Below are 15,000 nucleotides of genomic sequence, written 5' to 3'. Positions count from 1 at the left end.
CACACACACACACCTCTCTCTAACTCATTCTTTTCACTGTGTTTATTTGTTTATCTGCAGCATACTGTCAAGTAGGTGAACCATGCGATGGTGAAGGTGAATATTATTATGTATCTGATGCTATTCTGTGGGTGACGTGTCATGCAAGAATCTTGTGTATCTACTGTCGTGTACATGGAAATCCGCTTGGGGACATGTTGTATCATACTATGGTGGTGGTCTACCCTAATTTTCAGAACGTGACCTCGCTGCTACAGGCCCTTGAAGATGGCCTTTGTACTTGTCCCATTGGACAGGTTGAATTGATCGATTCTTTCGAGGGACTCAGCATGTCGCCTGTGGAAAGTCGGATGGTTAAACATTACTAAGTAACTTGGATCGGTGTGCAAACATAGTTCGTTTGGCTGAACTGTGTTGTGAGCAGCGGTGGCCCGTTGTTCTTATACCTTTTTAGAAGGTGTTTCAGATCGAATATTTGTCGCTTTTTTGATTTTCAGCCATATAAGGAATGGTTTTCTGGACCAAAATGTTATAGTGGGTGAATGAGGTCCACCCAGGAATAAAAGGAGCCAAGTTTGAAGGCAATCGGAAATTTGGCCATGTCCGTTGGCATTTGGTCGTTACAGATATTGACTCTTACTACTTGTTGGTCGCTTTTTATGCTTTTTTCTCCTTCCTTCTGTCTCCAGAATGGCCACAAGTCAGTAGTATTGACTGCTTGAAAAACTCATCGATCATGAATGTTAGCAGTTTCATCCCAACAAGTAATCTATATAGCCCGACGGGCGGTGTACATCCTGGCAAGTGTGCTTTCCAATGCGCGTCTCGGAACATGCCCTTTTCGGGAATTTCAAGTGGAACGCAGTGCTATTGTTTTGCAACTCGACCTGAAAGCAGCAGTGGTAGCAGCTCTACTGGCTGTGCTGCGTGCCGTGGCTTCACCAGCTTTACCAAGCCGTTGACATGCGGTAGTGATGCAGGTGCGGCGGCTAAGTACATTTCTATCCACCAGATCAGCAATGGTTAGTAGCAGTTACTATAGCCTACGGATATCCTCTCTGCTTCTATCTTCATATACATGCATTTCGTGTGCGGAGACTGTGTTCATGTAGAAGTCGAGGCAGCGTATGAAAAATTATTGAGGGCCACTGCACTTTAATTCGTTGTATTGGACCTTCTGTTTAAATAGATCGATGTAGTTGTACTTTGGTTTCCTGGAAAGCCCATGTAACAAGCAGACATTGAGATAGACTTAAATGGGCAGGGAACTGTACGTTCAGAACTAGAGAGTAATGCTCAAATTGTGTGGAATTGCATCCTCCTTCTGCTATTTCAGTGTCCCCGATCACAGACTTCCAGGTATTTTGCTGTGCACTCTTGTGAAATGCCCACATGATGCCCATGCAAATTGCAGTAAATCAGGGTGATGAAAGTCTGAAATTGTTCTGGGGGGGGGGGGGGGGTAGGGGGTAGGCATGCGCTTACTGGCATGTTACTGGCATGTTACTGGCATGTTACTGGCATGTTACTGGCATGTTACTGGCATGTTACTGGCATGTTACTGGCATGTTACTGGCATGTTACTGGCATGTTACTGGCATGTTACTGGCATGTTACTGGCATGTTACTGGCATGTTACTGGCATGTTACTGGCATGTTACTGGCATGTTACTGGCATGTTACTGGCATGTTACTGGCATGTTACTGGCATGTTACTGGCATGTTACTGGCATGGTACTGGCATGTTACTGGCATGTTACTGGCATGTTACTGGCATGTTACTGGCATGTTCATCTGATCATCAACATGCTCATTTTGGAACCTTCTATCATCTGCCTACAGGTCCTCCCGTCGGACTGCAAATTACTTCTCAAGCTGGGAGTTTTGTTCGCAATGATGGCGAATCAATCGAACTCATGTGCCAGAGCTCCACTGAAGTCAGCCAGGCCTCATGGTACTTCAACGGAAACAACATTACGAATGACGATGAGTATATTGTAGGTGATCTGGTATCCGGTAGCATTACTCTGACGTTCACAGCAAGCAACACTACAGGTGGAAACTACTCGTGTCTTATGTCAAACGCCAAGTACGTGCCCTCGGGTGGTTATAGCACTTTGAGCAGCAGCGTCACAGCAACTGCGACAGTGATTGTGACAGGTAAGATGGTCTTAGAGTAGCAATGCTGTCAGGCATCTTCACTTCGAGGGTTAAAATTTTTGTACGTGTGGTTCATATGCAGAGGGTTGGTGTTCCGAGTCGTATTCTGGGTAGCATTCAAATTGGGTAAAAAACCGGGCCTGTGGTGGTCGAATGGGAAGACTTATCCATGTACCTGGATTTCACTAGCGATGATAAGACCGAAGTGTTGACCTGTGGCACCTCCCCCCCCCTTCTTGATTCATTTTTGGTACGCCATCCTATCATAATTATATGTACGTTGTGATGTAGGAGTTGGATGTCTCCGAGATTGCCATGGCAGCCATTTTGTCACCTGTGCTGCTATCTTCCTTGCCAATAAATCTAACTTCCACCATAATTTCTATTTGATCACATGAGCTTGGTAGTTCATAATATCCTCCATCCTTTCATCTCTCTCATGGTGAACACAGATCTGTACTATGTGTCACTGCACCAGTTGCTTCATACACCCACAGGAGTCACAATGTTCTGACCTTTTCGACTTTTTTTTTCAGATTGGCCAGCAGTGACGTCATATGGTTGCTACTCTTTCACACCGACAATCCACAATGACATGCAGCGGAACTTTTACAGAGGCCTGCAAACAGTGACTCCTGGCCAGTGTGCGTATGCTTGTGCTGGTAATGGAACGGCTTTTGCTCTGATCAGCGGAGTCGCATGTGCATGTGTAAGCGCCCTCCCAGGTAGCCAGTTTGAGCTCGGTCCAACTGGAACGTGCGGCGAGTTGTGTACTGGCTACAGAAATCATCCTGTGCAAAGCTATGTTTGCGGAAATGGGTCTTTACTTGCCGTCTATGGCATTCAAAATGGTGAGTCCGCTTCCAAATGCCACATCTGCACTTACTAGTCTTCCCATTTTCAGTTTTAGCAGTCTGTTTGCAAAATAATTCAGGCGCAATATGAAGTCTGGTCATGAATGCCTGGTGGCTTTCGTCTGTCCTAAATGTCATCCTTCGAGTAAAGTTGATAACTAGGTGATGATATTGTCTTCATTGATCTAACTGATTAGACCTTTTTGCCGCAATCACTATTTCGTACTGATTAGACCTACATTCCATAAAAAAAATGAGTCCATTCAATGACCAAGGGAAAGTATATAAGACTTCAGGCAAGCCATGTGTGAAGCCACTTTCAGTCCAAAAACCATGGTTGTGAGCAGTTAAGTTTCATTTCAAGTGCACTCACAAACCATCGGCCTTCGATGCTGATTCTCATTGTATGTTTTGCTATTCGTTTCGAAATTTTATTGTAGCACCTCCATTGAATGCTCAGATCACTGCTCCCTCTCGTTATCGGCTTCGCACTGGAGAGGCTTTCAACTTAACTTGCACAATCGCAGACTACAGCTTTGCCACTTCCGTTCAATGGACTCTTGATAGTATGGCTATTTCGACCCCATCAGCTGACGTGTTTGGCAACTCCACATCATCTACGTTGACGGTGACAGCTTCAAGCATGACTATGGGCAAATACACGTGTACATTCAGTAATGATAACTTTACTCCGCAGGGTGACTATGTTGAATTGTCTAACAGTGCCGTGGCCAGCCTTACTCTTAGCGTCCAAGGTGAGAGATCACATTGCCGCTTTTCACAAAGTTCTCAGCTAGACGCATACACACAGGAGTAAAAAATCACAACATTTAGCTAATCTCTGTTGGTTAAGATAATTGGGTTGATTAGGCACCATAAATGTACGGCTTCAGCAGCACAAATCTATTTGCCCTCTCAAAACCAGCCGTTGATGAGAGAATTTTGAAATATTTTGAATGTGGCCTGACCTTAGGAAAGCACACATGAGACTTGAGAACTATTCAATGGCTGCATCATTCTTGTTCACTTCATCCGGGTACATTTTCAGGCAAAATGTCTTTGAAATATTTCCAAAATGTTATGGTTAAGTTATAATCCAGGATCTGCCTTAACTTCACCACATCCTTTCTCATTTTCCTCTTCTTAATCAGATCCAGCCAAAATTCAGGGAATATCGCCAATAGCACATGTCAATGAACTGTCATCAGTGATATTCTTCTGTAATGCCAGTGGAAGTCCAGCCCCAAACATCTCATGGTACTATAACGGTAGAATATTGGCCAGCTCTACATCACCATCATCATCCATAACAACAACGGTGCAAAAGCAGAAGGACAGTTTCAGTGATAATGCCACATCAGTTGCTGCTTCTTCCGTTGTCAGCTCCATGTTGCTGCTTGACAATGTAACAAAGCAGGCTTATGAAGGTTCATACATGTGTGTTGCTTCAAATGAGCTTTCTCCACCTCATGACAATCTTTCAGTAGCACTGAATGTTTATGGTAAGCCCCGACTTGTTGCATTGAAATACCCTGACTTCATCTTTGTCGTTGTCTTTTAGTTCTCTTTTAAATGTAGATATATATGGTGATGAAGATACTGATAAATTTGCTGTCGGTGATGACGTGTGGTTGAATTGAGCATGAGCTCTTTCAGACGACAATGATCTTCTTCTGGTGCATGTCTACCTATATACTTGCAGTTCCACCAATTGAGCTGTCACCGCTCCTGAATGTCAGCGTACCGGAAGGAGATCCGGCCATGTTTTTCTGCAACATTTCTGGTGTCCCTGCTCCAAACATCACCTGGTACAAAGATGGCAAGGTACGTACGTCAGTGTCTTGTGTCCTGTGTCAAGTACTGTGATTTTGAACGATTTTGACTGAATAATCTAAACTGTGATTGTGTAAGAGGGAGATAGAAGAAGGAGTGTTGTACTGTTTACCTGTGCTTGCAGTTTGTGACGGACATTTCTCCTCCTTCTGTGTCCTTTCCAGGTCATTTCTGAGTCTGTGAAGGTGCAAATAGTATCGAGCAATTCTAGCCTGGTCTTGCGAAATTTGACGTATGAGGACCGTGGCAACTATCACTGTGTTGCTGACAATCGACACAGCACAATAGCAGCACTTGGAGGAATAATTGATTCCACAGCAGCCTTTCTTGATGTCTATGGTAAATGAGTGGCCCCAGTGCATGACCATCATGCCATTAAAACATTGTGGAGCAACTAAATGGCTTAAACTGCGAAGTGTTGAATGCCTTGGAGTTGAAGAGAATGTATTTTATAGCGGATAATAACAATACAGCGGACACTATTCAGGTGGGATGCACTTTGGAATACCCATTATACAAGGTACAAGTATCGTGGTAGTAATTCTTTCACGCTTGTTGAGGTGTGGCCTTCTTCTGGCCTTCCTTAATTCACGGAAGCACGATACTCCATGTATTATCCCTACTTCACTGCAAAAGTATATTTTGTTGGTTTCGATTAATTCTTTTGTTGCACGCGAGCGCGCGCGCGCGTGTGTGTGTGTGTGTGTGTTTGGTTTTTGGACAGTTTCTCCTCGTATCACCACCGGCCCAGACAATATCACAGTTGTTTTGGGTGCTAGCACCACCTTGAGTTGTAATTCATATGGGAACCCGCGTCCTAGCATTTCCTGGGTATTCAATGGAGAAGCCGTTGACAATAGCCAGTATACCACAGCAAAGACATCATCAGCTGCTAACTCAACAATACCTTCCGGGTGTGCAAGCAAATTGACATTGTCGAATGTGACATACTTGCATGCCGGTGTGTACACGTGTATCAGTTCTGTTGTGACTGCTGGTGTTCAGCTGTTGCTTCCTGCCACTGCTCAGTATTCGGCCTGGCTCACAGTACACGGTGAGTTAAAATTCATTGATGGCGCTGACGGAGTGGTGCCTACCCGTCAACCAGTGTCTCTGTGTGCTTTTACTGTGTGTGTGGCCAAAGTTGCATTCCCTGCTGGTAGTTTTGATTCAGATCAGATAAACAATGCGTGATGCCTGTGATGTGCGAGCTCCAACATTTGGAGCGATCAAGCACCTACTTCACATCTTTTTCTGCCAAAGTTAGGAAATATAAATTCTAAAAGTTTAGGTTTGCAGATGGCTTGAATCGAAAATAGAATGATGAAGATGTTGTTGATGTGAAAATTTTTCTCTATTGGACGTTTTGTTCCTGTGTCTTTGAACCAATGCAGAATCAGCAAGGATCTTGGGTATATCGCCAATAGCACATGTCAATGAACTGTCATCAGTGATATTCTTCTGTAATGCCAGTGGAAGTCCAGCCCCAAACATCTCATGGTACTATAACGGTAGAATATTGGACAGCTCTACATCACCATCAGCATCCATAACAACAACGGTTCAAAAGCAGAAGGATAGTTTCAGTGATAATGCCACATCAGTTGCTGCTTCTTCCGTTGTCAGCTCCATGTTGCTGCTTGGCAATGTAACAAAGCAGGCGTATGAAGGTTCATACATGTGTGTTGCTTCAAATGAGCTTTCTCCACCTCATGACAATCTTTCAGTAGCACTGAATGTTTATGGTAAGCCCCGACTTGTTGCATTGAAATACCCTGACTTCATCTTTGTCGTTGTCTTTTAGTTCTCTTTTAAATGTAGATATATATGGTGATGAAGATGCTGATCAATTTTCTGTCGGTGATGATGTGTGGTTGAATTGAGGATGAGCTCTTTCAGACGACAATGATCTTCTTCTGGTTCATGTCTACCTATATACTTGCAGTTCCAACAATTGAGCTGTCACCGCTCCTGAATGTCAGCGTACCGGAAGGAGATCCGGCCATGTTTTTCTGCAACATTTCTGGTGTCCCTGCTCCAAACATCACCTGGTACAAAGATGGCAAGGTACGTACGTCAGTGTCTTGTGTCCTGTGTCAAGTCCTGTGATTTTGAGCGATTTTGACTGAATAGTCTAAACTGTGATTGTGTAAGAGGGAGATAGAAGAAGGAGTGTTGTACTGTTAAACTGTGCTTGGAGTTTGTGGCGGACATTTCTTCTCCTTCTGTGTCCTTTCCAGGTCATTTCTGAGTCTGTGAAGGTGCAAATAGTATCGAGCAATTCTAGCCTGGTCTTGCGAAATTTGACGTATGAGGACCATGGCAACTATCACTGTGTTGCTGACAATCGACACAGCACAATAGCAGCACTTGGAGGAATAATTGATTCCACAGCAGCCTTTCTTGATGTCTATGGTAAATGAGTGGCCCCAGTGCATGACCATCATTCCATTAAAACATTGTGGAGCAACTAAATTGCTTAAACTGCGAAGTGTTGAATGCCTTGGAGTTGAAGAGAATGTATTTTTTAGCGGATAATAACAATACAGTGGGCACTATTCAGGTGGGATGCATTTTGGAATACCCATTATGCAAGGTACTAGTATCGTGGTAGTAATAATTCTTTCATGCTTGTTGAGGTGTGGCCTTCTTCTGGCCTTCCCTAATTCACGGAAGCACGATACTCCATGTATTATCCCTACTTCACTGCAAAAGTATATTTTGTGGGTTTCGATTAATTCTTTTGTTGTGTGTGTGTGTGTGTGTGTGTTTGGTTATTGGACAGTTTCTCCTCGTATCACCACCGGCCCAGACAATATCACAGTTGTTTTGGGTGCTAGCACCACCTTGAGTTGTAATTCATATGGGAACCCGCGTCCTAGCATCTCCTGGGTATTCAATGGAGAAGCCGTTGACAATAGCCAGTATACCACAGCAACGACATCATCAACTGCTAACTCAACAATACCTTCCGGGTGTGAAAGCAATTTGACATTGTCCAATGTGACATACTTGCATGCCGGTGTGTACACGTGTGTCAGTTCTATTGTGACTGCTGGTGTTCAGCTGTTGCTTCCTGCCACTGCTCAGTATTCGGCCTGGCTCACAGTACACGGTGAGTTTAAATTCATTGATGGCGCTGACGGAGTGGTGCCTACCCGTCAACCAGTGTCTCTGTGTGCTTTTACTGTGTGTGTGGCCAAAGTTGCATTCCCTGCTGGTAGTTTTGATTCAGATCAGATAAACTATGCGTGATGCCTGTGATGTGCGAGCTTCAACATTTGGAGCGATCAAGCACCTACTTCACATCTTTTTCTGCCAAAGTTGGGTAATATAAATTCTAAACGTTTAGGTCTGCAGATGGCTTGAATCGAAAATAGAATGATGAAGATGTTGTTGATGTGAAGAGTTTTCTCTATTGGACGTTTTGTTCATGTGTCTTTGAATCAATGCAGAATCAGCAAGGATCTTGGGTATATCGCCAATAGCACATGTCAATGAACTGTCATCAGTGATATTCTTCTGTAATGCCAGTGGAAGTCCAGCCCCAAACATCTCATGGTACTATAACGGTAGAATATTGGACAGCTCTACATCACCATCATCATCCATAACAACAACGGTGCAAAAGCAGAAGGACAGTTTCAGTGATAATGCCACATCAGTTGCTGCCTCTTCCGTTGTCAGCTCCATGTTTCTGCTTGGCAATGTAACAAAGCAGGCTTATGAAGGTTCATACATGTGTGTTGCTTCAAATGAGCTTTCTCCACCTCATGACAATCTTTCAGTAGCACTGAATGTTTATGGTAAGCCCCGACTTGTTGCATTGAAATACCCTGACTTCATCTTTGTCGTTGTCTTTTAGTTCTCTTTTAAATGTAGATATATATGGTGATGAAGATACTGATAAATTTGCTGTCGGTGATGATGTGTGGTTGAATTGAGCATGAGCTCTTTCAGACGACAATGATCTTCTTCTGGTGCATGTCTACCTATATACTTGCAGTTCCACCAATTGAGCTGTCACCGCTCCTGAATGTCAGCGTACCGGAAGGAGATCCGGCCATGTTTTTCTGCAACATTTCTGGTGTCCCTGCTCCAAACATCACCTGGTACAAAGATGGCAAGGTACGTACGTCAGTGTCTTGTGTCCTGTGTCAAGTACTGTGATTTTGAGCGAATTTGACTGAATAATCTAAACTGTTATTGTGTAAGAGGGAGGTAGAAGAAGGAGTGTTGTACTGTTTACCTGTGCTTGGAGTTTGTGACGGACATTTTTTCTCCTTCTGTGTTCTTTCCAGGTCATTTCTGAGTCTGTGAAGGTGCAAATAGTATCGAGCAATTCTAGCCTGGTTTTGCGAAATTTGACGTATGAGGACCGTGGCAACTATCACTGTGTTGCTGACAATCGACACAGCACAATAGCAGCACTTGGAGGAATAATTGATTCCACAGCAGCCTTTCTTGATGTCTATGGTAAATGAGTGGCCCCAGTGCATGACCATCATTCCATTAAAAACATTGTAGAGCAACTAAATGGCTTAAACTGCGAAGTGTTGAATGCCTTGGAGTTGAAGAGAATGTATTTTATAGCGGATAATAACAATACAGTGGACACTTTTCAGGTGGGATGCATTTTGGAATACCCATTATACAAGGTACAAGTATCGTGGTAGTAATTCTTTCATGTTAGTTGAGGTGTGGCCTTTTTCTGGCCTTCCTTAATTTACGGAAGCACGATACTCCATGTATTATCCCTACTTCACTGCAAAAGTATATTTTGTGGGTTTCGATTAAATCTTTTGTTGTGTGTGTTTGTGTGTGTGTGTTTGGTTATTGGACAGTTTCTCCTCGTATCACCACCGGCCCAGACAATATCACAGTTGTTTTGGGTGCTAGCACCACCTTGAGTTGTAATTCATATGGGAACCCGCGTCCCAGCATCTCCTGGGTATTCAATGGAGAAGCCGTTGACAATAGCCAGTATACCACAGCAAAGACATCATCAACTGCTAACTCAACAATACCTTCCGGGTGCGAAAGCAATTTGACATTGTCCAATGTGACATACTTGCATGCCGGTGTGTACACGTGTGTCAGTTCTATTGTGACTGCTGGTGTTCAGCTGTTGCTTCCTGCCACTGCTCAGTATTCGGCCTGGCTCACAGTACACGGTGAGTTTAAATGCATTGATGGCGCTGACGGCGTGGTGCCTACCCGTCAACCAGTGTCTCTGTGTGCTTTTACTGTGTGTGTGGCCAAAGTTGCATTCCCTGCTGGTACTTTTGATTCAGACTCAGTCAGATTAAGGACACTTTCCTGGTGCCGCTGTACTTCAAGATCAGCGCTACAACTCGCCATGGTGATAATGTGGCTGACCTCATGTTACCAAGGAAAACATGGCGTTTGGCCGTGTTCGCTGCACGCGAGCGCTCAGCTTTTTTTCACAATCTTGTTTTGAAAAATACTTCAACTCTTTTGCAGCACTTTTGGAGGCCAGTTTTGAGCTCGAATAGCTTTCTCTAATGAAGGATTCAAATATCATGACGTTCTCTTTTATCGTGGGCATGAAGCTCCCCACTCGCAGCGGGGATGACATCGGACGGAATAAATGTGTCGAGTCCCGAGCAGGAGTTCTGCTGACAAAAGTGATTAGCTCCTCGCGACCTGGGGCATGTGAGGACTACAGTTCTAGTTAGGCAATACCCCACGGACACATCTAGCTCGAAGCGCAGAGTCGATTGAGAAAATGACCAAGATCATAAAGAAGGCTTGTTTGCTTCCACAAAATGTTTTAGTAGCCGAGTCCACGCACTGAAAACTGCACTTGCATTGTTCCTGTCCAGTCATACAGTACATACTGTCCAGTCACACAGTACATCAGTGCAGTACAGAGTGCGCTTGCAAGTCAGAACGACACGAGCACAGTCGCGTGTACCATGGTGTTCAGACTCAGTTGTGACCAGCGATCGCGCGTGGGAGCCAAGTACCCCACTCAAGTGCGCATGCTCGGCTCGCTGCATGCACTGTCTCAGTGTAGATCTACAGTAGATTGCTGGTGTGATGCACTACATGTACAGCGCAGTCATTTTATGTGTAAGAGACAATGTCGGCTATTTTGAAACGGCAATGACAGCTTCATCCATAAACGCGGAGCGTGGGGAATGTCTTTGGCGAATGAGAACTGTTGCATTGGCTAGCTGTACATCCCAGCAAGCGGGAATGTGCTGGATATCGATACTAAACACCCGTTCATCGCGGTGGTGAGTCTGAACAGACCCCGAGCTACGACAGCTTCGTATACTAAATGTGTACAGTGCGTATGGTGAAACAAGTCGACACTGATTTCCAGCGAAATGTTGTTATCTATGTACAATATCCACCAATATCCTTTATCTAGGGCCCAAAGGCTATCCAGTTCACCAGGATTTGTGGCCTTACTATTTTTCGTTTTCTCCACGTTTTGGGTTGAAATCTGAACATAAAAAGTAGCACTGATGACGTCATTCAGCTCATAATTTAAATTTGATATTGGAAATCGATGACAACTAACCCAATGTATCAACACAGAAAATTTGGTTGAAAAATATTAATGTATACCAAAGTTATTACCAATACAAGTTTTGTACACACATGATCACCTTATTATACCTGAGGATCAGATAAACAGTGCGTGATGCCTGTGATGTGCGAGCTCCAACATTTGGAGCGATCAAGCACCTACTTTACATCTTTTTCTGCCAAAGTTGGGAAATGTAAATTCTAAAAGTTTAGGTTTGCAGATGGCTTGAATCGAAAATAGAATGATGAAGATGTTGATGTGAAAGATTTTCTCTATTGGACGTTTTGTTCATGTGTCTTTGAATCAATGCAGAATCAGCAAGGATCTTGGGTATATCGCCAATAGCACATGTCAATGAACTGTCATCAGTGATATTCTTCTGTAATGCCAGTGGAAGTCCAGCCCCAAACATCTCATGGTACTATAACGGTAGAATATTGGACAGCTCTACATCACCATCATCATCCATAACAAAAACGGTGCAAAAGCAGAAGGACAGTTTCAGTGATAATGCCACATCAGTTGCTGCTTCTTCTGTTGTCAGCTCCATGTTGCTGCTTGGCAATGTAACAAAGCAGGCTTATGAAGGTTCATACATGTGTGTTGCTTCAAATGAGCTTTCTCCACCTCATGACAATCTTTCAGTAGCCCTGAATATTTATGGTAAGCCCCGACTTGTTGCATTGAAATACCCTGACTTCATCTTTGTCGTTGTCTTTTACTTCCTCCTCGTCATCGAAATTGTCGCAGTTTGACTTTTGATATAAAACGAGGTATTTACTCACCAGCACTCATACCAGATGCAAGGAATCGGACATAGGCGATAATCATCAGTATAGTGTGACGGCAAAGTTCTATTTTCTGTTATTGGAAGCTTGAATTTTTGAACTAGACCCAATTTCTTCGCTGATGTCGCTGCGATGGTAATTTCGACTCGCTGAGATCAGTCAGGAGTTGCAGCCTGCACATTTCTTGTGCTTATGGCCATTCACTCAAGCCTCATCACTGTTTTACCTTAGCTGGGGTGGGAATGACTTCGTGGAACAAGTGGCAGCGCTTGGAGAAACATCGAGGGGTCAGCAAACTAATTGCCTGCAACAGCGATAAAATTTGTCGCTCTGGCTGAGACACTCAGTACATGATTGTACATGAACGATACTTGCATGAGCCGCGTACCATTGGTGTACGGTAGTGACGGTGTAGACTCTACACGTAGTGCTAGTGAGGCATGCGCAGGTGCCGTACCATGGTACACCAGTGATGCTGAAAAAGATGGCGCGCTGGACGTTATAGTACACTTACCTGCATGAGCTGTGACCACACAGCTAAAATAAATGGGCATGCCACGGCTAAAAAAAGTTTATTTCAAGATCGAGGTGATTCCGCCGACGGTGATCAACTGACCTCGCAACGATCGTGTATTCTTACTAGGCTTCGTTGGTGGTGAAGTAGAAATCATCCAGAGCTAGTAGACGACAAGCATAGCAGCTCTTGTCCTGTGGAGAAAGTCAAAGCGTTTGAGATGAGGCGCAACCAACTTTCAACCTTCCTTGAAATATTTCAGAACGATATTTTTGCATCCATTGACATCAGCGACGGCGAGGACTTCATCTCTGCATGAAACCTCCCTGTCCAACTGTCCTGGAACGTTCCTCTAGTCTTCAGACTATCATACTGTGTAATATGTTTTCAATGGCTTAGCTTATGGAGTTGTCAGTAACAAGTGACAAGTCACTAGTCAAACTGCGACAATTTCGATGACGCGGAGGAAGTAGTTCTCTTTTAAATGTAGATATAGATGCTGATGAAGATGTTGATAAATTTGCTGTTGGTGATGATGAGTGGTTGAATTCAGCATGAGCTCTTTTAGACGGAAACGATCTTCTTCTGTTGTATATCTACCTATATACTTGCAGTTCCACCAATTGAGCTGTCACCGCTCCTGAATGTCAGCGTATCGGAACGAGATTCGGCCATGTTTTTCTGCAACATTTCTGGTTTCCCTCTTGCAAACATTACCTGGTACAAAGATGGCGAGGTACGTCAGTGTCCTGTGTCCTGTGTCAAAAACCATATTTTTCCGGTTGTAAGTCGACCTTTCTACGACTAAAAATAGAAGGAAAAAGGTAGGGGATCGACTTGCAACCGGGATTCGACTTATAACCTGGAACTATCAGTATCTTACAAAATGACCTGCACTGCACGCACAAGTGCACCATGTGTACACATTTGTGCCAGTTTATTAGCCTTTTCTCAAGGATTGGGACGTTATACCCTCCAATAAGAAATGTTTACATGATCTGTTGATGTGTAAGTAGCAGGGAGTGGTTAGTAGTGCTTCGTTGGGTGAACACTTTAAAAACCAGAATTGAGGCATCCGGACCCGGGGGTCGACCTATAACCGGGGTCGACCTACAACCGGTAAAATACGGTACTGTGATTTTGAGCGAATTCGACTGAATACTCCAAACTGCGATTGTGAAAGAGGGAGATAGAAGAAGGAGTGTTGTACTGTTTACCTGTGCTTGGAGTTTGTGACGGACATTTCTTCTCCTTCTGTGTCCTTTCCAGGTCATTTCTGAGTCTGTGAAGGTGCAAATAGTATCGAGCAATTCTAGCCTGGTCTTGCGAAATTTGACGTATGAGGACCGTGGCAACTATCACTGTGTTGCTGACAATCGACACAGCACAATAGCAGCACTTGGAGGAATAATCGATTCCGCAGCAGCTTTTCTTGATGTCTATGGTAAATGTTCGCCAGCAGTTTTTTAATGATGATACTTAGGATCGTTTAGAACGAACTTGTGTTCATTCTTTGCATGGAATGAAATGGAGTGATTATTTGACTAAGCATGAAAGCCTCTAGCCCCTATATTTTGTATGGCGGGTGGGATAAGTTTTAAATATAACCATGCCAAATGGTATCAGTTTGTTCAATGGTCCACCACTGTTTCTCAACTGCCATTTTCTTGGAACCCTGCGCACTGTCTGCGGTTCGAGAGAATTTCTGATACTTCTCCTCCTCTCGTTCCCAGCTACACACTTTGCACAGTGCCCTCTTTTCTACATTGTAGTTCAAGACGTACTACGTAATACTTCACCATGTCCATTGGATCAGTCTATAGAGTTATATCTTCTAGGAGGAGACCTGTTTCCTGGAAAATCACCTCTGAGGATTTTTGGTGACTGTGATCCTTCGTTGTTGAAATTTTGTTGAGTTTAATGTCGACCGAGTGCAGCTAGTCAGCGGATGAGCCCATGGACTAGAGGGTAGAGGGTTAATGCATCTCGACAAGAGCACTTTTATAGCAGTAAAATCTGGTGTAAGCGACCTCTGGTTTTAGCGACCGCCTGCTCTTAACGACCGTTTTTCCATGCACGGACAGTTCTACATAGACACTGTGGGACCTGGTTCTAAAGACCACCTGGCTTAACGACCGCTTTTGCTTGTGCCGTGGTGTGGTCGCTTCAACCAGGTTTTACTGTAGTTGAGATGTACTTTTTGATGTGTTGTAACAGTTTCCCCGCGTATTATCACAGGCCCATCAAATGCCACACTTCCTGATGGATCCAGCATTGCATTCACTTGTA

At 43.9% G+C, this 15,000-nt stretch overlaps 1 protein-coding gene across 1 annotated transcript in view; it reads left to right on the top strand.

Annotated features, from left to right (window-relative positions):
• The window catches only part of LOC135829945 (hemicentin-1-like), a 54,488-nt gene that overhangs the window by 13,302 nt on the left and 26,186 nt on the right, over window positions 1-15,000 (top strand). The window contains exons 11-31 of the mRNA XM_065342338.1: window positions 61-96; window positions 690-1,022; window positions 1,843-2,160; window positions 2,697-3,011; window positions 3,455-3,769; window positions 4,166-4,516; window positions 4,717-4,838; window positions 5,012-5,186; window positions 5,572-5,901; window positions 6,242-6,592; window positions 6,793-6,914; window positions 7,088-7,262; window positions 7,633-7,962; window positions 8,303-8,653; window positions 8,854-8,975; window positions 9,149-9,323; window positions 9,692-10,021; window positions 11,722-12,072; window positions 13,326-13,447; window positions 13,981-14,155; window positions 14,929-15,000. The exon at window positions 14,929-15,000 is cut by the window's right edge and continues 255 nt beyond it. Coding sequence (XP_065198410.1) covers window positions 61-96; window positions 690-1,022; window positions 1,843-2,160; window positions 2,697-3,011; window positions 3,455-3,769; window positions 4,166-4,516; window positions 4,717-4,838; window positions 5,012-5,186; window positions 5,572-5,901; window positions 6,242-6,592; window positions 6,793-6,914; window positions 7,088-7,262; window positions 7,633-7,962; window positions 8,303-8,653; window positions 8,854-8,975; window positions 9,149-9,323; window positions 9,692-10,021; window positions 11,722-12,072; window positions 13,326-13,447; window positions 13,981-14,155; window positions 14,929-15,000 — 4,971 coding nt within the window. The remainder of the gene's footprint in view (window positions 1-60; window positions 97-689; window positions 1,023-1,842; window positions 2,161-2,696; window positions 3,012-3,454; window positions 3,770-4,165; window positions 4,517-4,716; window positions 4,839-5,011; window positions 5,187-5,571; window positions 5,902-6,241; window positions 6,593-6,792; window positions 6,915-7,087; window positions 7,263-7,632; window positions 7,963-8,302; window positions 8,654-8,853; window positions 8,976-9,148; window positions 9,324-9,691; window positions 10,022-11,721; window positions 12,073-13,325; window positions 13,448-13,980; window positions 14,156-14,928) is intronic.

The sequence above is a fragment of the Sycon ciliatum genome, chromosome 13, assembly GCF_964019385.1.
Source record: "Sycon ciliatum chromosome 13, ocSycCili1.1, whole genome shotgun sequence".
NCBI classification, from domain to species: domain Eukaryota; kingdom Metazoa; phylum Porifera; class Calcarea; order Leucosolenida; family Sycettidae; genus Sycon; species Sycon ciliatum.
Note: the sequence above shows the minus strand (reverse complement) of the source record. Positions and strands in the feature narration are given on the sequence as shown.